The sequence below is a fragment of the Mchenga conophoros genome, linkage group LG10 (genome assembly GCF_057382185.1).
Source record: "Mchenga conophoros isolate Kocher_MC1m ecotype Shallow Benthic linkage group LG10, M_conophoros_male_GT1.1, whole genome shotgun sequence".
Taxonomy (NCBI): domain Eukaryota; kingdom Metazoa; phylum Chordata; class Actinopteri; order Cichliformes; family Cichlidae; genus Mchenga; species Mchenga conophoros.
In genome coordinates, this window is record NC_140535.1 from 8,557,886 (window position 1) to 8,582,143 (window position 24,258).

At 40.7% G+C, this 24,258-nt stretch overlaps 1 protein-coding gene across 9 annotated transcripts in view; it reads left to right on the forward strand.

Moving 5' to 3' along the window:
- tspoap1 (TSPO associated protein 1) overlaps positions 1 to 24,258 on the forward strand; it is a 76,407-nt gene that overhangs the window by 38,616 nt on the left and 13,533 nt on the right. For 3 of the 9 annotated variants that reach the window (XM_085288358.1, XM_085288361.1, XM_085288362.1), the window contains 18 exons: positions 816 to 992; positions 1,710 to 1,892; positions 7,801 to 7,965; positions 13,144 to 13,227; positions 13,369 to 13,458; positions 13,588 to 13,710; positions 13,797 to 13,901; positions 14,138 to 14,188; positions 14,952 to 14,984; positions 16,970 to 17,150; positions 17,619 to 17,723; positions 18,146 to 18,351; positions 19,651 to 19,757; positions 19,847 to 19,956; positions 20,042 to 20,917; positions 21,746 to 21,772; positions 21,959 to 22,110; positions 22,212 to 22,685. In XM_085288358.1, the coding sequence (XP_085144484.1) occupies positions 816 to 992; positions 1,710 to 1,892; positions 7,801 to 7,965; positions 13,144 to 13,227; positions 13,369 to 13,458; positions 13,588 to 13,710; positions 13,797 to 13,901; positions 14,138 to 14,188; positions 14,952 to 14,984; positions 16,970 to 17,150; positions 17,619 to 17,723; positions 18,146 to 18,351; positions 19,651 to 19,757; positions 19,847 to 19,956; positions 20,042 to 20,917; positions 21,746 to 21,772; positions 21,959 to 22,110; positions 22,212 to 22,685 (3,249 nt within the window). Of the gene's footprint in view, positions 1 to 815; positions 993 to 1,709; positions 1,893 to 7,800; positions 7,966 to 13,143; positions 13,228 to 13,368; positions 13,459 to 13,587; positions 13,711 to 13,796; positions 13,902 to 14,137; positions 14,189 to 14,951; positions 14,985 to 15,424; positions 15,446 to 16,969; positions 17,151 to 17,618; positions 17,724 to 18,145; positions 18,352 to 19,650; positions 19,758 to 19,846; positions 19,957 to 20,041; positions 20,918 to 21,745; positions 21,773 to 21,958; positions 22,111 to 22,211; positions 22,686 to 24,258 lie in introns of all 9 variants that reach the window. The other 6 variants (XM_085288363.1, XM_085288365.1, XM_085288357.1 and 3 more) reach the window with 5 other exon arrangements.

The following is a 24,258-nucleotide window of genomic DNA, read 5'->3' on the forward strand; positions in this document are numbered from 1 at the left end:
TGGTTTTTGCAAAGTACAGGGAGGAGGTCGGGCTTTGATTGGGTGCTCTCACCCACTACTTTCACAATAGGGATGTATATATAAGTGTGTGTGGGTGCACAAGTATGTTTATTTAAGTATATATATCTGTAAATTTGTATATCTTTGATGTGTTACTGGGATTATTAAAAAAATCTTTTTTAACATGTTCAAACTAAAGATACAATACAATACAATCAAGGATCTTGGTATGAATTACAGATTATCAGTGAAGCTACCATTCTAGTTGATGAATCTATTAAATTACATACCACACCATTATCCAGAGTTAGAGTTAGAATAGTCAGACAGCCCATGACATCAACGCCAGACATAATCATGATAGATCAGCTCATCTCAGTGCCAGTTCAAATCACTGGATAAGTCAGCTGATACTCTCTTATGCATCCACATGGCAGATCACATATAGGACATGCTCCCTGACTTTCTATGTATGTGCATCAAAGGGTGGGAGAGTTCCAGAGCAGAGCCATGCCGAAAGATACAAATCAGTTGTGGTAAAACTACACCAACAAAGACTGCACTGGAACTGATTGGCTTGGTGCTGTCCTTTGCTGGTCTTTGCCTATTGATTAATCAGTGAGCTACCAGTGCCAGTACTAATATTCCACAAGAGCATTCCTGCAGACCAGAATGAGACTTGGAAAGTTTAAAAGTATTCTGCTGAATCCAGTTCTTTTTACAACTGTTGATCCCCTTAGTTTCCACTCATATCTCATGTGTCTTCAGGACTGTATTCCAATGTTTCTGCTGATGAATATGTATTTTCTTTGCAGGTCAATTCCCCATCTTTGATGAGACCTGGGTCAGTTGAACAGTACAAGAGGGCATTTGCCCGTCAGCGAGCTCGGGACCTGGCCCAGCATGCCGATGTACTGCTCTCTAAAGACAAGGAAATTGCTGCCCTGCAGCAGGAATGCAGAGAGCTGGAGGCTCGGCTGGGTATCACTAAGGTATTTATAACTCATCTCCTGCTGAGTAAATTCATCCAGCCTAGATTGAAATGTGGGCACTAATTTGGCCTCAATTTCTCAGCTGAAAGCTGATTTAAAGTTTTAAGCAGTATTCCATCTACCAACCTCATTGTCACCACTGCCACAAGCCTGCTCTCTGCTGGACAGCATGGGTACTGCTCATCCTAACCTCCTCTTAAGCCCCTGTTGCAAAGGCTGCGTCACTGCTGATGTCTAGATAGATGACATTGCAGGAATAGGCTGTTCTTAATTACCAGTGACTTAAAAGCTTATTCTCTTGAGTGTGAACATCTGTTGGGTTTCATAATACTGGATGTTGCAGGGTTAGCTGTACATTGACATAATAAAAATGTGCTGACTCTTGTGTTTATCGGAAACTGTAGTGGAACATCCATATTCTTTTATTCTTTAATTTAATATTTAGTACCTGCAGGATGCAGTTTGAAAACAACACAAACAACAATAATGTGCTAAACTGAAACTGTTGTCTTGTGGCTGTGTTTAATGGATGTACACACACACACACACATACACACACACATATATATATATATATGTATATGTGTGTGTGTGTATATGTGTATATATATATATATGTATATGTATATATATGTGTGTATATATATATATATATATATATATATATATATATATGTATGTGTGTGTGTGTGTGTGTGTGTGTGTGTGTGTATGCAGGGCTCCCCTATTCCATCTGGTAGAGGGGAATTTGAGAAGCTTTTTAGGGAGTCTCAGAAGGAGGTGCTGCGGCTGCAAAGGCAAGTGTCGGTCACATCATCCAGAAAGCAGCATGACCATATTCCTGACCACGATGCTGCAGAGAAGAGTGGGGAAAATGTGAAGGAGGAAGGGCGAAAGAAGGTAAAGTCATTTTCATCACACCAGAAACCATTCAGACTCTGCACTGACCCCTGTTGGTCTTAATCAGCTTTAAAAAGGCAAGTGAACTCTGTTTATGCACATTAAAAGTGAGATAAAATTAGCTATTACAAACAGGCCCCATCATGTAGTTAAATCTAGAAACATTTATGGTCTCAGAGTGTAGTTGGAATTATAGGAATGTAAAACATAACGCTGTGAGTCCCGAAACTCAGGGTTTGTTTATGTTGTCATGGATGTTTTCCAGTGTTATATAATGGCTTGTTGTTGGACTCTATACTAATCTGTCACAGGCCATAATGAGATGATTCCCTCTCTTGAACTTGGGCCTGATCAAAGACACAAAAGTCCTACACTCTGATCTTCTGTGCATTTAATGCTGTTTTCAGTTCTTAGAAACAGCTCTACTCCAGAGGAGGGATGCTCTGGATATTAGTCACTGGCTGGAAAGTATAAAAATACACATATCACCTAAATATAGGAAAAGGTTTCTTAATGCAGCATGTGGATTATTGTAATGGTAAAATTCATTCTTTATCGCTTAACATCTGTAACAGAGAAAAATGTCATTGCTCTGGTCAATTTTAGAGGTACAGTTGCATCCTATCCATGTCATTTAAATACATACATCTAATAATGTTTCTTTATTTTTTGTAAAATTTTTCACTGCCTGTGGAGTGAAGTAAATTCTCTGCCTGTGGAGCTCAAATGAGAATGCCGATTGTGGTAATCTCTCATTTGTGGGACGCAAACACGCACTGCCAGTGGCACACGCACACCCAGAAAGGGGCCATGTTGTGTGAACTCTAATCCCCTCTAACAACAGAATGGTACAGTCCAGTAATCCGCTCGCTGTTGCTGTGGCAGCGGTGAGAGGGTTTTGGGTGGTAGGTAAGACTCCAGCCGCAGTAAAGACTTTTCTATCTCGCCCTGCTCTGGATAACTAGCAGGCCAAAGGAACCCTTGACGTTGCCACAGATCACACGAAAGGGGTAGGTCATCTTGTGAGTTTTGCTGTCTCTGGGACTTAGTAAGGTCTGTCTCTTGTAGTGCTTCTGGGCTAACTTCATATGTATGTGTGTGTGCTTGAAGCCGTGCAGGACTCAAAGTTGAGACTTGACACTGAAAATGAGTCAGTGTCATGACATATTGGGAGGGTGAGAGAACTGGCTCGAGGCAGCTGGTGTTTCATTTGCGTTAGATATTAAAATCAGCTGCTTATGCTGTTACATGCCCCATCTTACTATTCTGACTTGAGTTGTATCTAAAGGGATTTGTCTTTAAGGACTTATAGCTTTTATTTTTTGCTTTTTTTTTTTAAATATTAATTTCAGTAAATCCTGTCCTAAATCCCACCCTTGTCTATGATGGACTGCCACTTTCTTACAGTGCAGAAAGACGGAGCAAGCGTGAGGCCTAGTCAAGGGCAGCCTGTCAACCCAGTTTTGTAACAGTCATATTCACAGCTTCCAGATGTAGAATTTAGACAGACAGACTTAGTGACATGGTGCTGCAGCGTTTGATTGGTGGACATCGATATGTTCCGTATTAAAAAAGAAAATCAACGGCCAGGCCAATCCATTAAGGTGCTTTTAAAAGAAGTGATCCAGTTACCCGTTTCAGTAGTCGGCAGGGATTACACCAATGTGCTTATGGCATTCAGGGCCTGCTGAATGTGATCTGACCCTGCTTTAGTACGCATGGCCCCAGGGTGTACTTTAATATACATGGACCACATCAGTGTGAAGTGTCCATACCTCATCATGTGAGGCAGGGTGTGAGGAGAGGTGGGCTGTCTGAGCTAGGGCCTGGTCTGATACAAACACAAGAGGCAAACATGCTGTAGTCTCAGCATAAAACAGACGCTAGGTGCGCCTGCTTCCTTCATCAGGTCATTTATTGGTAAATGACTTACATGACTGTGTTTACACATCCTGTAGGATTTGAGTATTTACTTAACTAATTTAATTTTCGTTCTTGACTTTATTTAGGGACTCTTTTTTTATTTAAACAGTCATTACTTGATTCACCTCAGTTTGAATGTGCAGTTGGATAAGACAGTGTTTCTGATTTCTGCAGGGTCAGACAAACACTACCACTTGACAAGCGCTTGATCAGTTATACATCTATGTTGCATGTAAGCTTGGCCTTGAATGTATTAAAAATGGTAGATGGAATTCAAAATCTTTTTTTGACATTACTGATGAAAAGAGAAAGGATAAGGTTGCATTGTGCTTGATTAATGATACATTCAACCTCTCAGGCTCACTGCATAGCTATTTCCATGTGTTATCCAGAAGGATTCAACTTAAAAGTTTCTAAATAACTAAATTATCAAGCATCCAGTTGAAATCTGTAGATGACAGAGGTTGGAGTATTAGTCTAACTGATGTTCACAGCCTGTGGCTGTTAAAGAGAAGTAATTTAACCACTGTCTTGAAGTAACAAAAAACTCCTGACTTGGATCTGGATATTTTCTAATATCTTCTTTCTACAAATATGGAAGCTCCTTATTCTAAACTGAAGTTCAGTCCGCTTGGATTATTGATCTCATATTTAATTAGACTTTTCACAGAGAGTCGGACCCCTGAAATTGTAGACATTATCAAAGGATGATTTTACTAGAGCATATGACCATTTATGATCTGCTAGTCTGTGTTATATTGAGTTTGTTTTCCCAACTGGCTCAGATAAAAACAGAGAATGTGTAACATCAGCGTTTTATTGCGGATAGCTGATATGACTACTTGCAGCAGAGATAATGTGTGCTCACTAAATGTGGGACATAACTACCCAAAGTTTTTACTTTTCAAATTTAAATTGGGCAGATGCAAACCACTGCATCTTAAAATTGGACTAGTTTGTCACCCAGAAACTCCAAGCCATGTATTTGATATAATTTCTTGCAGATGTGTTAAAAAACCCTCTAGAGAGAAATTTCCTATAGGTAACTCACATCATGCCCTGATTTGATTTACTCTGTCTCTCAATGAAATATCCAGCCATAAATTTAAATAAATAAAAGTGGCTTAAGATAAGTAGCATTTCTTCGCTTAGGTGGTTGGATTGAAAAAACTGACGATTCTTTCCTTCACTTGTTTAAGTAAATACGATGCTCAGAGGGGTTTTTTATTTTTGTTTTTTGTTGCAGGATTTACTTTTGATATTTTTTCAAACTAAATTCAGTGTTTCTCAGTTAAACAAGTGAGAATTCTCATGTATTTAATTGGAATAAAGGGCTAGAACACCTGTTATGTAATACTTACCAGGTATAATTAATACTGTTGCGTGGGTACCGCCTGCCTCTGACAAAGCATTTCATAATCATCATCATCATATGGGAAAAACCCCACAATAACACAGTAAAGAGAGCATTAATGTCTAGGGTTTGTCTCTAATTAAGTTATAGTTTTGCTGCTGTATATAGGCCAAGATGCAAAGACTCCCTGGGCTGAGTTGACCTATCCTCTTAATTGTCTGTATAATAGAGACCGAAACTCAACACCATATCTAAGCAAAATCTCTAAAACAAGAACAGCCTGTTAGGTCATAGTAAGTTTTGTTAGGTTAGTGTGTTGGCATATAAACCTTTGAAATGATTCATAATAGCCTAAGCTGTGCTCTAATGCTCTCTGTCAGTCTGACAGCCGCTTTATTCCCCACAACAGTGCATAAATGTGGCATTATGTAATATTCGCCTCTCTGTGCTCATTCGCCAAAACCATGTCAGAATTATATCACACATCGCATGAACTCTTATTATATTTGCTTTGAACCATCATCTCTTTAGATAAAGGCTTGCTCTTTTAGGGAGCTTGACCTGTATTTTAAAAATAATGTAAACCTCCTGATTTATCACTGTAAACAACATTTTTTTCATGAAAACACCGCAAACACAGTCACTACTTTTGATAAAGTGTGTTGTTTAATAATGAAAGAGTAGAGTTCAGGTATGTAGCATGCAAGCACAAGTGGACTATTATGTTAAAAAAAAGTTGATAGAAGAGTTAGAGTGTACCTCACCCACCATGCTGTATGGCTGCCAGGTTGTAGCAGAAACTCCACACACTTATTAAGCCAACCCACTGAATGGGCGTGTACTCCTGCAAGCTAATTACAAATGACAAGAAGACTGACTAGTTTAATTATGTCAGACCAGTTACAAAGATGGGAATTTTGCCAGGATGATGGGATCATCTAGCCTGTCCTCACTTGAGAGGGTCATGATGGGATGTTAAATGACCACCAAAAGGAACAAGGCGAACAAAAAACAGCAGCGAGCCTATTTAAAGCCCTCTTTCCTGGGCACTTTTTTTGACCGGGGGCCAATGGATTTAGTGCCTCCTGCTGGCCTTTCGTCACCACTACTAACACCATCTGGCCTTGTATCCAACAGATAAACCAGGGGTGGCTTTGCTTAACTTCACAGGCATGCCACTGATTAGATTCTGTCACAATGACTTTTGAACCCCATAGTCTGTATCCACCGTGCAGCCTGAACGGCTTCTTTAAAAAAAAAATAAAAGGTGGGGGAAACTAATAGTGTGGTGTCAGAATGCTATTTTCATGCTGCAGATGATGGTGTTGATGCTGTGAAATGAGTATCTTGATGTCTAGTATCCAGTAGAGAGAATCAGCTGCTTTATACAAAAAAGAGCTGTCTCCAGTTTAGAACACTTATTCCGTTACTGGCATGTTGTTTTTAGTGACAGCTTGTGTTTTCTAAAAATAATGTTGACTGCATACAGCTGCCAGAAGACAATACTTCTAGTCATTCAAGGCGAAGGTCCTATCATAATCTTGTCATAGTTCTTAGTGAAACTACAACAGGAACGCTTCTGTTCATGATGGACGAGTCTGGAGATCATTTGGTTTCAGTTTTAGCTCACTTTCTTTGTTATCGTATGCAGCGGTTGTGGGCAAGAGTCACCCTTATCTCATTTGAATAGTTTCTTAACATAATAAGGTCCAAGAGCATCTTCATCTTGTGAATATACTACCACATCATTCTTCTCTAGAGACAGCTGATGCAAACTTTGCACAAATCAAAAGCAAAAACACTTTTTTTCAAACAGAATCTTACACACACACACACACACACACACACACACACACACACACACACACACACACACACATATATATATATATATATATATATATATAAAGAGAGAGAGAGATATATGGTATAGATCTTACTGTTTTTTGTGGCTGTAAATGTTTTTCATACAGCATATGAATTCCTGAAGTAGTCTGCTGATCCCCAGGTGAATCCTATCTTAAACTGGTGCGTCTAATGTCTATAGTAATAGTCTTCCAGTGTAAAAGCAAAGAGATTGTAAAGGAGAGATCCCTTTTGCTGCACGTGGCAGAGCGCCTTTGATCCTGTTATTGGGTCCTGGCCTTGGCTACACTAGCACAGTTCTCTAGGCATAAGTAGGTTTGCTCTAAAATTAGATACTGATTCCCAACTCTTAACCTTTAACCAGTGTTAGCCTGTCCCCCCACCTGGATATTCATTAGAAGGATCATACAGTGTATGAGGATAAATATGTGACTGTTTCAGAAGTGTAACCTGCTGTGAAACAGTCCAGTCATTGCACGCAGCCTAATTAGATAGGACAGCCTTCCCGCTAGTGTGTTCTAGTCTTGTTGGAAGCCAGAGGGAATCCCCCTGGATTACTCATTGATTGTAGATGGAACACTGGGAAGGAGGCTTGTTAATAATCCCTGTTTCACAGTGGGGGATGCGAGTGTAAAGGTTACTTAACAGTTGACAGTTATACATTTGCTCCCCATTCTGTAGCTGTGTCAGAACTGTATTTTTTCTTCTTCTTTTTCTATTTTTTTACTTTTACATGTAAAGTGAATGATTCCTCCTGTCTCTCAGGTTGTAGGAGAGACCCCGTGTGTGGTATTAGATGAAGCTCCATCCAGGTCTGAGAGAGCTCCCGGAGAAGAGGAGTCGGGGCTGCGAGTGACGCCCATACTGGGCCTTAGCCCGCCCCCCTCCCATAAGGAGGAAAACACAGAGAAGCAGCATCTACAGTTTCTGGTAAGTGAAGAGGACTGTAGTTTTCATTTCCCTTTTCTCAGACCAATCATTACACTGTAAATTAAGGGACACTTTACTCCACCAGCAAGCCTTTTCTGTTGCAAATGTCAGTTTACTGTCTTAATGAAGATGGGAAATCTTAACAAAGCAGTTTGTATTTAATAACCTGCTAAATATTCATCATGTTCAAATGCTATGTGCATAATAGAGCTGCTTGCTGATATTTAAGAGTTAGTAATACAGACTGTTATTAGATGTCACCTGAATGGCTTTCAAGTCATTCCCTGTCTCCAAAGTCATTCTTACACACCTCCCTTTGGCTAAATCTACATATTGAGTGTAATTATAGGGAGGGTTCTATGTTTGTATTTTTATTTGAAACTGAAGCAAGGATATCAGTGCTGTGACTGAGCTGACTTCCACTGAAGGAAAATTTACAGTCAGATTTGTTATGTAATGCTGGGATTATTTTGATCTTGTCCTTTGGAAAAGTAGCACATCACCCTTTCTGATGCTTCAAGTAGGATACAAAGCATAAATAGACCTTATTTCCTTCAGCTCTGCATTTTTTCTCAGAATAAAAAATGCAACATATTGGACAAAAAACATCAGATAAGTTACATGTGATATATCAGGAACAGCTGAAGGCAATTTCATTACCTTTGACACAAACATTTACTTTAATTCAACAATAAACTGATTATATTCTGTCGGTCAGTGGTCAAGATTTGCCTCACAAAACAAATCACATTTGGATGGAAACTGAATTGATGACACAAATCTTTTTTGTCCATTGATTAAATTCTTTTAAATTCATATATGTAAGTAAAGTGCAACTTGGCTATTCAGTTGAGTTCAGTTCACTCGTTTTCTCCACAGTGTTTTGTTTGACAAATAGCTGGTGAAGCCTTACCCCATACATAACTAGTTTCTTCATAAAGTGACTATTAGTCCAAGGAGGAAGTGGTATCTTGGCAGTGGAATATATCATAACAGCAGAGTAAACACTGAGATTGATCAGAAGGTGATCACCATGCAGGTAATATTTTTAGCTTTACTAGTGACAACAGTCAGATCACTGCTTTAGTCCAGACTGAAATATCTCGACAGATATGGAAAGGAGTGCTTTGGAATTTTCCATTGATATTGATCTTGTCCAGAGAATGAATTCCTTAGTTTGTTTTCATCTAGCTTCATCATTAAGTCATAATCTTAATTTGCTTAATGCTTTGATTTGTCACCAAATATCGCCAAAACAGATGGCAGTACTCTCAGGCTGAGCTGTTCTTTGTGTTTAGTGCAAATGTTAGCATGCTAGCACTAGCACTGTCATTGAGTGCATGTTGGCATGCTAATGTAGCACTGTCATAAGTGCACTACTGTGCATTAAGAAGAACACACAGGCCTGCTTGGATGGTAGCAGATTTTGTTTTAAAGAGAATTTAATCTTTAGCCTGCAGGCCTGTAGATCCTGTTTGACTATGAAGTATTTGCATACAATTAATAACACATTGGCCGTAGGTCCTCCTTAAATGCTGAATTTCCTTCATTATCATCATCATCATCTTCTGTGTCAATTACTGGTGCAGATATCTTTATTTGTTTAGAAGGTAAATACCTGTTGTTTTTTTATGATTGGTTTTATTGTACTGACTTTGGTGGTGATGTATTGTATTGCTATTCAAGTGTGTGTGTGTGTGTGTGTGTGTTCACACACACACACACACACACACACACACACACACACACACACACACACACACACACACACATACACACACACACACACACACACACACACATATTTGTGGGGACGAACAGCCCTTATGGAGACCAAAATTCCAGTCCCCTGAAGTCTGAAGGCATTTTTGAGACTCAAAATGTGGTTTTAGTGACAGGGTTACAAGTGGGTTATGGTTATGGTAAGGGTAAGTGGCTAGGGAAAGCATTATGTCAATTAGATGTCCCCACAAGATATGATTACATGACATGTGTGATTGTTTGTTTTGTTTGTGGAGGTCACTTGTGCATGTGTCACGTGTTCACACAAGTGACAAACTTTACTTCACTTTACCTTTTAATATGTCAGTATACCAACATTCCTTAAGTGCTGCATGGATTGTTCTGCCATTCATCAGAGAACATTTTTAAACCTGCTATCTGCTACCTTTTTGAAAATATGTCATTGATAAGCTATTGGTTTAAAGTTGGGTAACATTCCTGTCCCTGTGATGGTTTTCACTCTTTTCTTCTTTGGGAAGCCTCGTGTGATTATCAGCCTGGACTATTCCTCCTCAGCCAGAAGACTGAGGATGACAAAGAGTCATCTTTGTCAGCCAACATTTGGCTATAATGTTTACATTCAGCTCAACTGTTATTGCACACTCATCTCAGAGTGTTAATGGCAGGACTGTGCATTCACTGTGTTTGTCCTGACTCGAACAATTTCATCTTAGTCTCAGCTGAACCAAGGAGGTGCTTCCAGGTTTCACCGGACTTCTTTTCGTGTTGTTTAGCAAAGTTTAAACATTGCAGTTGTGTGCCATAGAGCAAACAAGCCTTTCTTTTCTTGGAGACTGTCTTAGGAGGCTGATGTGACAGAAACTCAGATTTCATTGATAATTCCTCTTCCAAACTGTTCTGTGCCATTCAAGAAGACAAGGCCTTTGAAGATATTTTTTGTTTTTGAAGCCATTCAGACTTAGATGCCATCTGATGGTTGCAGGGCTGCAGTCGGCACCAGTAACAGCCTTAATTTGGGTCGAGGATTGTCCAGTGTCTTGACAGACAGGCAATTGGATCCTCTTGCTCAGTGCTGTTGAAATTTTTTGGGGTCTTCCACTTTACTTTTTTGTTCCATAACCCTCAGGATCATTTAAGAAATTCCAAATGACTGTCTTACTGCATCTCACCTCAGCAGCAATGGCGCGCTGCGAGAGACCCTACTTATACAGTTCAACAACCCGACCACGTTCAAAAAGGGAAAGGCTTTTTGAACATACAAGTTTCATTTATATAATTTTTCAAGGGATCTTGTGATGGACCGAGTTGAAAAACAGGAGGAGTCCCAGGAATTATTAGAAAAATATAGTTTCCATTTATTTAACCCCCAAAAATTATATTCACAAGAGTAATAAATGTTGAGCTCATAAAAGAGGTCAAAGAAACAAAACTGAACTCCAGCAACAACTGCAAACTTAACAGACCAAATGACTGCTCAAACATACATAATTGACCTAAACATGAAATGACATACAAGGGTATATATAATGGCTGATCAGACCATTGTGACACATGAGGGGGTAACAAACAAACACAATCATAAATCACAAACAATGCAGTACAATCTAGTTTGTTAATAAACTAAACACTAAAGAAGAAAATCAAAAAACCCCATTAAACCCTAAATATTTAATTAAATACAAATACTTTGTTTTTAAAGTAAAGAAAACACACATTCCCCCCTTCAGCAGGAAGTGGTGGTGTAGTCCAATTATCTTCCTTCATATTTAATGGTTTCAAACCCTGGCTACCATCTTTTGTCCAGCAACTCCCAGGGATGATGGCAGGTAAGAAATAAAAAGACAAAGGTTAGTCAGAAAGCAAAGAAATGAAGTAGTATGAATACATAAGTAAACTAAATGTGCGTGCTTACAAATAGAACCAATGTATCCAAACCAATCAATAAAGTTATTGGCAACTAAAATATATTACTATGTTCAAATGAAGAATGAAAATACAAAAGTTACCGACTTTAGAGTGTGGCCACGGGTTTGGCCATCACAGATCTTTATCTGTTTTCACTCTTGTATGCTTTTCATACAAGTTTCACACAAGACAGATACAAACTTTATAAGATTTATATATATCTTTTCCATATGGGAAACTTTTGATCAGCTGTAAAACAGCCAGTTTCATTCAATAAATTGCATGCTCAAAAAATGTTTTCTCTCACTCCCATTTCTTCTTGTTGCATGTTGAAGCCCTACTTTGAACATTGTTAAGATGCAACCATGCAAAATATGATTTTATTTTGCCATTTTTCAACTGGTCTTAAACTTTTGATTGGGACTGTAAAAAAAAAGCAATAAGTATCATATTATGTTATGAGTTGTGTTATCCTAATAAGATAATTAACAGTGAAATAAGATAGATGTTGGGTCCATGTTTTACAAAACTTTATTTTCTTCCCCCTTATTGTCAAATTGATCCTTGAACTTTAGATGAAGTGACCTCTGCACAGGAAAGAATTTTTGTGATCTTTCTAGTTTAACAGAGTGACACAGGCAACTTAATCTGTTTTGATCAGGTAACATTCTCTGAAAGGATGATCTTGCTAATATCATTATTTTTAGAGTGAAAAAGGACCCCGTGCTGAAGAATAAATTCCCCTCCTTGTCACATTGTTGCATCTGTTTTTCAAAATAAAAGTCTTGTTTTCTTCATATTTATAATGTGTGGCATAGCTGCTTTAAATATTCTAATGGAAGTTACAAAGGAACAAAAGTGTGAATCAAAGGATACCTGCGGTAGTCTTCACCATGGAGACAAGACATTTAGTGTGACAATGAAGCTCAGTGAGAAATGTTTTTGTAATGTGACCATGTTGTATTTGAATTCCACACAGTACAATCAGATGTGGTAGTTTAGCTTCCCAGCTGTAATGTGACTGTTAGTCAGGCCTTCAAAAGAACGCAACTCAAACACAATCAAGAAAATCAGAGCACAGGTTGTAGTTTAATTATCTTTATTGTCTTGCTGTGTCATCCCTGGTGAGAGTACAGTGTCTCTTCCAGTCAGCTGCTGGTGGTCTGCAATTAGCCTCTGTCCTGTAGCTCCCACATCACAAACACAGGGGTAATGCTTGATTGAGGTCCTGGAGCCACAGTGAAATAAGCTGATTTCTCCTATGCTGCTCCTGCATGTAAGCTGCATTTAGAATAATTAAAGGATGCTAAGCTTTGTAATGCCTCATTGCTGTCCTGTCAGAGGTCACTATGGAAACTGCAAGGATTGTATCCCATTTTGCAAAATGTACATGATGCAAATGATTCCTATTTATTGTTATGTTTTTGTATGATATATTATGTGCATTTTGAGAGTTTTAGTTTAAAGCCTGACCTGAGTTTCCAAATTAAAGATTAAGTGTAACTATCCTTGTTTTTTCTCTTGTTTCAGGAAAGTGAACTGAGCAAGAAAAGAAAAGAATGTGAAAATCTTGAGCATGAAGTAAAGAAGCGACAGAAGAGATGTCTGGATTTGGTAAGTGAACCTTGTGCTCCATTGTTTCCTTCTGTCATACTCTCTTTAAAGCACAGCTGCGATGGACATAATGACAGCAGAGGGGTAGACGTGGATTTCCGCATGTTTGTATGAGTGTGGTTTTGTGTTTTTCTGGAACAGGAGAGCCAGCTTGAGGATGAGCGAGGCAAAAATGAGCAACTAAAGGAGGAGGCAGATCTCCTCAGGAGGAAGGCACAGCTGCTCGACCAGGTCGGTGACGCTGCTCGAGATATATAGGTTTTATTTTGTGTATAAAAATCATGTTTTTGGTCATCATCACTGACAGTTGTGATAACCAATCTTAATGCTATGATGGGATAACCTGCTGCTATTTCCCAGACTCGGGCTGAGAATGAGGAGCTGAGGGAAGATCTCTCTGAAGTGACCGCTCAACGCAATTCAGTTCTCGAGGAGAACCAGAGACTCCGTGCCAAACTGGAGAACCTAGAGCAGGTCCTAAAGGTACTATCTGAGTCAGATGCTTGGTGCGCTATTGTCAGTTTTGCTCCTTAGTGTCCCTGCTGATAAACTCTTTTCCTTCTGAACAGCATATGCGAGAGGTCGCCGAGCGAAGGCAGCAGCTGGAATTGGAACATGAGCAAGCACTGGCTATCCTTAAGTTCAAACAGGATGAAATCAAAAGGTTACAGCGGGTAAGAAATACAGCCTTGAGTTTTGGGGGTTTTTTTTGGTTTCGATCTTGCTAAAGTCATGCTCTCATAGCCTGTGGGTTACTTTCAGTGTAGTTAAGAAAAATGGGGCACTTTGTCCAGCAGGGGGCAACCTTTGGGCACCAATAAAGAATTTTATCAGTGCTGCTTGCTATGCTGTGAAAGTGAATTTTATGATGAAAGTTTACCGTGAATTGAATGTTTTTTTTAATCATCAGGCTCAGTTATTCGCCAAGAGGGAGCATGAAGGAGTGGTTCAGATGCTGGAGGTGAGTGTATGTGACACTATTATGTCTGCACGGGGAAGCACAAAAGCAAGTAAAACAACTCTGTGCCAGACCACGCTTTTGTACTGCCAGACTGCATAGCCCTGAGGTGCTTTCAAGCATTTAGGAGGACTTAGGATCAAATCCAAAGCTGGCAGTGTCCCACAAAAGAGTGAAGCATTAAAGAGTAACAAGAAAAAATGTCTCTATGTGACATACACTAATGTATTCCTTTCAGCTTAAATTCACTGAATAAAGTGTTTCTGTCTTTTAAAACAGAGCAAAATTCTCACCAGGTTTTTAGTAGGTTTAAAGACATTTCATTCTTTTTTTAGTAGGTCAAAAGACGATTCATTCTTCTAAAGAAGCCTGGAATTATAATTTACTGGAATCTTTATTCTTATCTAAACACCTGGCTGAGAAGCTGTGGCAGAAAGTACTTATATTTTTGTAGCTCTAGTAGGCCTGAAAACCGTTTGAACAGATGGCTCTTCTGCTGCTTTGTGACGTTTGTGCTTGCTCTCTGTGTCAGCGTAAGAATTCAAAATGAATCCAGATAGCAGATGACAGTTGAAATCCCCCTGCCTCTGATTGGCTGCTGATGCTGAACATTAAAAAAAAAGAAACTAAAAAAGGAGGGAAAAAATCAAAAATGTCATCATCCACAGTTGATGACTTTACATTCCTGTTGTCTGTGTTCCTTATTTCTCACGGTTCATTTTGCTGCGAGAGTTTGTTACTTAAAGCAGTGTGTATTTTATTTTAGGAGTTGACTCAGCTCGTGTTGCGGAGAGAGCTGGTAGAGTATAGTTGCTCTGTTTTCAAAATGCCTAGTTTCCTTCCTCTTGGCTGTGTTTCTCTCACTTTCTGTCTGTATTTAAACCAAAGCATCACAGGAGAAAGTCTCTTTCCCTCCCAAGAGCCCATGTTTTACTTGCCAACAAAACACCCGGCCTTACTCACTCTGTTAAAAAACAGTTTTTGCTAGATTATGAGGTGTGTGTGTGTGTGTGTGTGTGTGTGTGTGTGTGTGTGTGTGTGTGTGGGTGTGTGTGGGCTGCTATGGGCTGAGAGACATTCTAGTGATTCTGGCTTGTGAGCGGATTTCCTTGCTGACCTGGACTCTGACTGCTGTGTTTCTACTCTATTAATATTTAATTTAGTCTTTTCCAGTTTCAGTGCTTCACACACATGCATTTGCATCTTTTCTTTGTGCTTTGTGCCTTTTTTGCTAAGCAGAGTACACTGGACTGCATGCAGGTATTTCTTGAACCTCGTGTTCAAGAGCTTTTTATCTTCTCCTCAACAGGACCTCCACCCAGCCCTGGTCCTTAGAACCACCAAAACCCCAGTTGCTTTTATTTAGTTCCTTGAAATTGATGGAACTCTATTCAACATTAATTAGTGTAAAACAGCCCCTCAGAAATGCTTCACTTGTGAACAGTTGCTCATCTGAGGCTGTTGCGTTTCTCTTTTATTTATTTATTTTTTTTATGGTTACCGATTTGCATTTAAATCAGGTCATTCATATGGGGTGTAGGGTTAGGGGTTAGTGTATGTGTATAACACATTTATCACTCCCAGCTGCACTGACAGCACTTACTACAATTATCGGGTTGTTTAATCTTATTCCATGTACGCAAATAGTCTCATTGCCATTTAGATTAGATTAGATAAAACTTTATTAATCCCTCGGGTGGGTTCCTCCGGGAAATTTGGTAAATTTCTGATAGTATTCATCTGAGGTTTTACAAATGATTTGCGTCAGTGTTTTAATACTCATTACCCCCCAGCTCAGTGCAGCTAGATAAGAATCGACTACAGGCTTTGCGTAGGTGAGCACTAACAGGAAATGTTGTTCAGACACTTTCGTGTGAAGGCTTTTGTCAGATCAGCCTGCCAGGAAACTCCCACCGCAACCGGAAGTGAAATCAGCTACATTTAGAAACCCAGTAAGACAGAAGCAAGTAGTGTTCTGCCAAATTACCCCGCTGTCATAAAAGTGATTGCAAGCAGAGTGTTAAATGGAAGCAACATGTAACACCTCATAAATACTTTACTCCAGTTTCCCCTCCCCCTTTGCCTGCCTCCCTTTTTCCTTTCCATTTACCCAGCCAGTCTTTGTCATTTGTCTTTGCAGATTCTAACAAATGATGTAGGGACTTGTAACATTGTCTGTCTTGCAGAAACCCATATTTGCGTTGTGGATTACGTTATTTCATGCATTCATTTGTGTTTGCCACATTTTGTTGTCCTATTTGTCCATCTTTCAAAACAGTCATAAACATAAGAAATCAGATGTATCAAAAGTAAATGGCCTGCATTTGTATAGTGCTTTAATTAGTCCCTAAGGACCCCAAAGCGCTTCACACTACATTCAGTCATTCACCCATTCACACACACATTCACACACTGGTGGCCCTAATCATAAAAAGCTTTTCCATAGTTTCTAAGGAAATTGATTTAATTGCATTGAAGGTTTCTGCAGGACACTGACGGTGATAGATTGCTGATTAAAAGGAAAAATCCACCTTACCGCTCACATCCCAACATTCACACACTGTACTGCTAACTTAGGCAAAGCTCATTCGCTTGTAGACATCAGGTTAAAGTGTGTCCAGAAGAAACCTAAAGTATGGTAACACATCACACAGTTCCACCTGAAATGACCTGGTTAACAAATTGAGGACATCACATCTAATAGTGTTGAAAGGTGGATTTTCTCTCACACAAGTCACACTGGCACTGTTTGTGTGCATTATATTGGTTCTGCCTTCTGTGTAGTCGAAGGTACGAGAGCTGGAGGAGAAATGTCGAAGCCAGAGCGAACAGTTTGGCCTGCTGTCCCAAGAGTTGGAGAAGTTTCGAATGCAGGCCTCAAAGGTGGACCTGGCCAGCTCTAGCCTCCTCAACAACCCCACCCTGTCGGTTCTGACCAACGGGGTGGGCCTGACTACAGAGCGAGGTAAGTGGTTGCTTCACTTCACTTGCTTAATGACCAAAAGGAAAATCAAACAATCTGACTTACTATGTCTTGTTTCAAGATAATTTGCCAAATCATTGTTTAACAATAATTTTGCTTTCATGTTATAGAATCGTAGTTGGTGTAGTGGACACAGATGATGGCTTGGTAAAGAGCACTGAGCCACTTATAGAAAAGAGTTCTTTAAAATTATCCATATATATAATGATCAGGAATGCATCTCTCCAGATTTTAATTTCGAGATATTTTATCATTGTCTTCTGAACAATAAGGACACAATACACAATACCCAGTCCTTCTTCTTAATGTGACATTCTCTCTTTTTCCACCTTTGTGTGTTATAATGTAACCTCAATCCCAGCAGCAACAAATACATAGTGCAAATCTAGACCAACTCTTTCCTACTGTGTATATCCAACCCTTTTCTCTTACAATGTTCATGTGTTTTAGACTGCACTGGTGGCTCATGGGATATGGTGACTCTAGGTGAAATAGCCTTTTGGAGTCTCGAGGGAGGTGACACTGTCTCCTGCCCCGAGGGCAATGACCCACTTGGTATGCCCGCCGTCTCTGTTACTCATAATATGTGTTGGACAGTGTTACAAAAGCACCGCATGCGTTGACCTGTCATCTTACCTGCACGGTCACCGTTAACAGTCCAGCACCGTAACAGAGCTGATCTGTTACTCTCACCATAGCATGAGACAGTCAGTGTGTGGAGCATGGAGCACGTTAAGTCTCTTAACAGTCCTCGTGTGAAACATGTTGTCTTTATAGTGTGACCACTGACAGATGGAGATAGGACTTTTTTTCCTTCCTCTTTTTAATCAGCCATGTTCAGGCCTTGAGCCCCCTGCATGTCAACCAGTGACTTCACATGCCTAGCTGCTCGTGGATTCAACCAGGTTATGCAGTAAGAGGGCTGATGTATGTTCACTAGATGGTGGATTATCCTCTGCCTCTCTCTCTCTTGCTAGATGTGGCCACTGCACTACGCATGGGGGCTACCCCTCATGCTGCAGGGCTATCCAGGGTGGAGCGATCGCCTGTCACCAAGCATCGAGAGCTGCCCACCATCAGCGTCAGCAAGTCAGGCTCTTCCTCTAGCAAGTCAGAGACCACGCACCTCACGCCCAAGTCTGACACCCATCTCAGTCCGCACAAATCAAGCCCAACTCACGAGGTACCAGCAGTGAAGACGATGTGTAGTACATCACTTTTTTCTCAAATCAGAAAAAATGCTTTCATGCATTTTGTGTTTTTTTGTTTATTTTATACATGGTTCATATATTAATGGTAATATGATATAAATATGTGAAATTTCAACACAGTCTTACATGAAATATAATTTATAGTTATACAGTAAAGTTGTTTTAAAGCTGACACCATTAGCTAATGTGGCTGCTACATTTGAAAACCACCATCTGTATCTAGTAAGTTAGCCTAACGGTTGATAGGTTAGTTTTGAAGCACTTCATCTCTTCATCCTGATATTCTCCTTCTTTGTTTCGGCACACATGAAAGCAGATCGAGATTACTACACTGTTTGCATGGATTTAATGGATTAAAAAGCTCTCCTTAAACTTGTTGTCATCTCACGTTAGTGCACACTGTAACAGAAGAGTCCAGTGGAGTATTTTGGTTTTGCTCCAAAATATTTAGCATGTTTGTCCTGCCGGTGTGTGGTCCTGCATGCTATGCAGCCTGGTGGTCTTTTTATCCAGTCACTCGACTGCATACAATCAATAGAGCTCATATTTAGTGAGATAATCCACTCAGCTCTGTGGATTATAAAGGGTATACAGTAGTTGTTTGTGATTATCCTTAAAAAGTGCTGTTATTTCTTGCAGGTAGCCATTTATACCAGGTATTAACTAGCTCTGTAGTAGTTCTGTTCCTGTTTGTATTCAATAAAAAGGGCAAAAAGTCACTCGCAAACAAAGTGATTTTCTTTGCAGTCATTTCCAAACAGGCATGGCTTTATCTTGTGGCCTTTTAAGATAATATGTGTAAAGCATATCATACTCGTGAAATGTGCTCTCATTTTGGCAAGAAAATAAAGGACATCTTGATACAGAAGAAAGAGTTCATGCTGGCTAAAATAGGTTAAGAATTTCCACTAAAGAAATTCACTTGTTTAGGTCAGCCGCAACAATAAATGGAGTAAATTAAGGAGTAGAAACAGCTTCTAAAACACCTCTCTGTAATAAACTTTGAAAGATATCTGACCTATAGGGAAAGACTTGTTCCAGGACCATTGTGTTAGCTTGCAGAAGATTTTGATTTGTGTACGTAGCAAATTGTGGCACTTACAGCACAGTGCTTGGTCATCCTAGTTACCTCACTTTTATTGCAACTGCAGTCCTATAGATTTACTTTATTACTAAAGACTAAAAACCATTTAACTTTGCTCTTACTTTACTTTTAGCCTGTTCTTTTTAGATATGTCAGGTGACTGTCTCTCTGTTCATGCTGTTCTCAGGTGGACACAGCCAGTGAAGTAGAGGAGTTGGACATTGACATAGCCCCAGCACCTTGCCCAGCCAGCAGAGGAGCAGCAAAGCTTCAGGTGTTTATTGCAAGATACAGGTAAGTAATTAACTAACACAGGGGTTGTTCTGGTGAACATGAAAGTATGTGATGGAAACGATTTCATGGAAAATTTTTATCTCCCCCAGCTATAATCCTTATGATGGTCCCAATGACAATCCTGAGGTGGAGCTACCACTCACTGCTGGAGAATACATCTATGTATATGGAGACATGGATGATGATGGCTTCTATGAAGGTATGGGATCTTGTCATTTTTTTGTAAATCTACAAATCTTTACTTTCCGGTCTGTAGGACAGTGTTTTATGGTGGCTCCTTTCAGGCGAACTGATGGACGGACGGAGAGGGCTGGTCCCCTCTAACTTTGTGGAACGTGTTTCAGACGACGATGTCATGAGCACTCATCACCCAGAGATGGTGGACATGTCCCATAACTCGCTGATAGACAGCAGCCTGCACAGTGCCATCCACCAGCATCGTCTCCACGTGGGTGTCAGCACCTCAGAGAGGACAGAGGCCTCTGCTGCCTCTGACCCTGCCTCAGCCCCCTCAGATTCAGCATCAGCCTTGGCTGTCCCAGCCCCCCTCACCAACGGCCTAGACTTGGACTTGGAAGAGGTGGGAGTGGACATTGTGCCTTACCCACGTAAGCTCACCCTCATCAAGCAGCTTGCCAAGAGTATCATCATCGGCTGGGACCCTCCGTTGGTGCCGGCTGGGTGGGGCAATGTGTGGAGCTATAATGTGTATGTGGACCAGGAGCTGCGGCTCAATGTGCCCTTCGGTGCCCAGACCAAAGCAGTGCTGGAGCGGCTAGACATAAACCTCAAGGCCTATCGTGTGTCGGTCCAAAGCCTGACAGAGAAGGGTCTCTCGGACCAGCTCCGCTGCAGCATGCTGGTCGGTCGGGACGTTTCCGTGGCGCCCACGCAACTGCGCGTGGAGAGGATCACTGCTACCAATGCCAACCTGACCTGGCTGCCCAGCAACAGTAACTATGTGCACATTGTGTCCTTGAATGACGAGGAGTGTGAGCTGGTGAAGGCTGGCTGCTACTCGCTGTGCCTCAATAACCTATTGCCCAGCCTGCAGTACACCGTCAAAGTGGAGGCACGGCCACACCGCACGCCATGGGAGTTACCCGTGGAGCGACGTGAACACAGAAGTGCAACGATCACCTTCACCACACTGATGGCAGGTCAGGACTTACTCTTTTATCTTTCTGACGGCTTGTCACGATTTCCGGTATCACACGTGGTAAAAGCATTTAAGATGGACGTGTGTAAATGGAACACATGTAAGGTTCGTTCAGACTCAAAGATGGGGGTTTTTGCAGATTAATTCTATACCTCTATAAACTCAGACAAATCATCGCATATATCCAGTAAGATGATTATTTAATCTGAACATGTATAATGAACTCAAGACCTTTCAAATCATTTTATTTGTCTGTGTTTTCCTGAATCTTTGCAACATCTTACCAGAGCTTTGGCTAGATAATTTATCAAGCCAGCTTCCTTAAGACTTTTAAGTCTAATCATATGTACATGTCACTTTGCTCTTGGCAACGTGTCCCCATCAAATTGGTGAGAGAGTTACATCATTAATGATTGTAGGGAACACCTCCCATGACTGTACTGCTGGTACAGGCAACCCAAATGAAGATGAAAATCAAGACTGTAAGCAAAATAAAGACAGTGTGAAAATGCAGCGTGAAGCAATGCATCATTTTTATATCAGTATTTCTACTGATTTCTACATTATGTTAACAGTGAAGGGAAGAGAGGTTTCAAAGATCCTGTGGATTTATTTACTCTTGTAAATAAGTAAGCTTACAATAGTATGTTAGTATAGTCACTGTTCATGCTTTGTGTTTTTAATTATGGACTCATATGAAGTTGGTACCGTTTTGCCAGGCAATAGTATTTAAGATTTCAGAAATGAACTACGCTATATAATGTATAATCATCAGTGTGATATATATTTGAGTTGCATCTCTCCAAATGATCCTTCAAATTTGCTTAAGTTCCATGCCCTCAGTCTGGGATTTCAGGTATATGGTTTTCTAGTGGCCATTAGAGTAATAGATGGCAACTTTCTTGGTAGAAACATGTCCCCATAGTAAACATTATTCCTCCTCCAAAGCTTTGTATTTTCAGTATGAGTCATTTACTCAGTCCTATGTTCAGTTTTTGACATGCTTCTCTTTATTTTGCTGTGATGTTTTAAATCTCTGCAGGCCCCCCCGATGCTCCTCTGGATGTTCAGCTGGAGCATGGTCCATCTCCTGGAATTGCTCTCATCAGCTGGCTACCAGTCACTATAGATGCTGCAGGGACCTCCAACGGAGTCCGTGTAACTGGATACACTATATATGCTGACGCAAAGAAGGCAAGAACTTCATGTCTGTTTTAAACTTAAAATTGTAATCTTGATTTTAAGACAGTATTCAGATATTTAACCAAAGTCTGATTATCGTTCTTCTATCCAAGGTGCTTGAGGTGTCTTCCCCAACAGCTGGTAGTGCCCTCCTGGGTCCCTCTCAGATCCACTCCCTGCTGGCAGCTCAGGAGCTCACTGTCCGCACCACATCCGCCCATGGGGAGTCCTGTGACTCTCTGCCGGTTAATGTGCCCTCAAAGCTGGCTGCCATCATGGCAGGCCCGGCTGTCACTGCCCCACTTCTGCCACCTCTGCCCTGTACTCCAGTAGGTCCCAGTAACCTGCCCCCTTCACCATCCTATGGAAACTCTGCTGCCAAAGTGTCCACGCTGCACAGCTCTTTGCCATCAGAGATACATATCACTGGCCTCACAGTGGAGGCTGCTGCCAACTCACCTTCTGCCCTCCGTTCAGAAGAACTCTCGTCTTCCTCATACGTGAAGGCCTGGGCCAACCCTTCATCTGCTGCTGCCTTGGCTGTTGGCGAGGTCACATTATCTGTAGCCTCCACCATTACCCCAGTGGTGAGCCATACTCTTCCATCCTCCTATATATGAGAGCCCCTTGAAGGTGATAGTAATAGATACGCAGTTTTTCAATTTCCTGTAAACAGTCTGTCATTGTTGTTTTAACCTCCTAAGACCCAAACTCTTTCATGGCATGCATTTTTAATTTCTCTTTGCTATTTGGCCTGATTGGGACCTGGTGAATGTAAAAACAAAGAATTACGTGAATTTTTTTTAAATCAGATTTTTGTTTCTGAGAAAAATGAGATCCACATATGAGGACATTTGCTTTAATTTTCGATAGAACAGTGGCAGTATAATGTCCTCGTTAGTGGATATCAGGCCCTCATAGAGCAAAATTTAGTATTTTGGTCTAGACAACCCAAAATGTGATGTCCACATGGACAGGTCCTAGGAGATAAAGCAGATTTTTCACAGCACTTTTTGTATATCTTTTTAAAAAATTATCCTACTTAGCTGTGCATTTCTTTGAATCTGAGTATGCTATTTTTAACTATACTATATATAACTGTACAGTATTCTTTTTTTCTTATCTTCCAAATTTGGCCTTCACACTGCACATTTCTTGTTTTTTATTTTAACTTTTGTGTGAATCCTCATGCTCCATCTGCCTCTGGACTGTGCTGCTGGAACACATGAATTTCCCCACTTTTATATGGAGCCAAAATAAAGACTAAAAATGAATTACATGCATCATTAATTCAACTGAAGCCATGTGTAATATGAGCATCAATCATTGCAGCAGTGTTTATATCATACAAAATAAGGAAAAGCACAATAGGTGCCTGAAGGGAACTGTAGCACTTTACCTTCACTACATGAGTTCACAATTTGTTTGTAACCACTAATAGATATCTCTGGCTCTTGACAAAGGCGGTCGCACTTTCTCCCTCTCCCTTCCCTTATCTTTCCTGCTTGGCTTTCTCATGTCTCTGTCTAGTCTTGTCTGCTTCTCTCCCTCTACCCTGGAAGAGTCTCAGAGTCTGTTTTCTAAAACCTAAAAAAGGAATTATGGATTTGATCAACTGGTCCCTGAATGCAAATGACACACTCTTCTCGACGAGAAGCCTGGGTTCGGGAGAGCCCATTGAAGACATCTGTCTTTTTGGAATCATGATAACAGGGTTCTTGCTGATCGGCGCTGGCTTGGCCCTGGCTTGGCCCTGGCTTGGCCCTGGCTTGGCCCTGGCTTGGCCCTGGCTTGGCCCTGGCTTGGCCCTGGCTTGGCCCTGGCTTATCAAAGAATAAAGAAAGCGGAAACAGCTGTTCAAATCCCCACAAGGCTGCCCGCTATGTTGATTGGAACGATGGAGCGAGCCGTGGCTTCTCAGAATGGGCTCATTAGACGCAGCACGAATGACATCTTGGAGAAGCTTGCGGCTGCTGTGAGTGCTGAGACTCTGACAACATCTGACAACATCTTGGAGAGGCTCACAGCTGTCGTGAACACTCATGCTCTATGACCAAACTGGATAACATCTCGGTGTAGCTGGATAACATCGTGGAGAGGCTCACGGCTCTCCAACGGGAATGGTGAGGAACCAGTGATGGACATTAGATCGACTGTAAA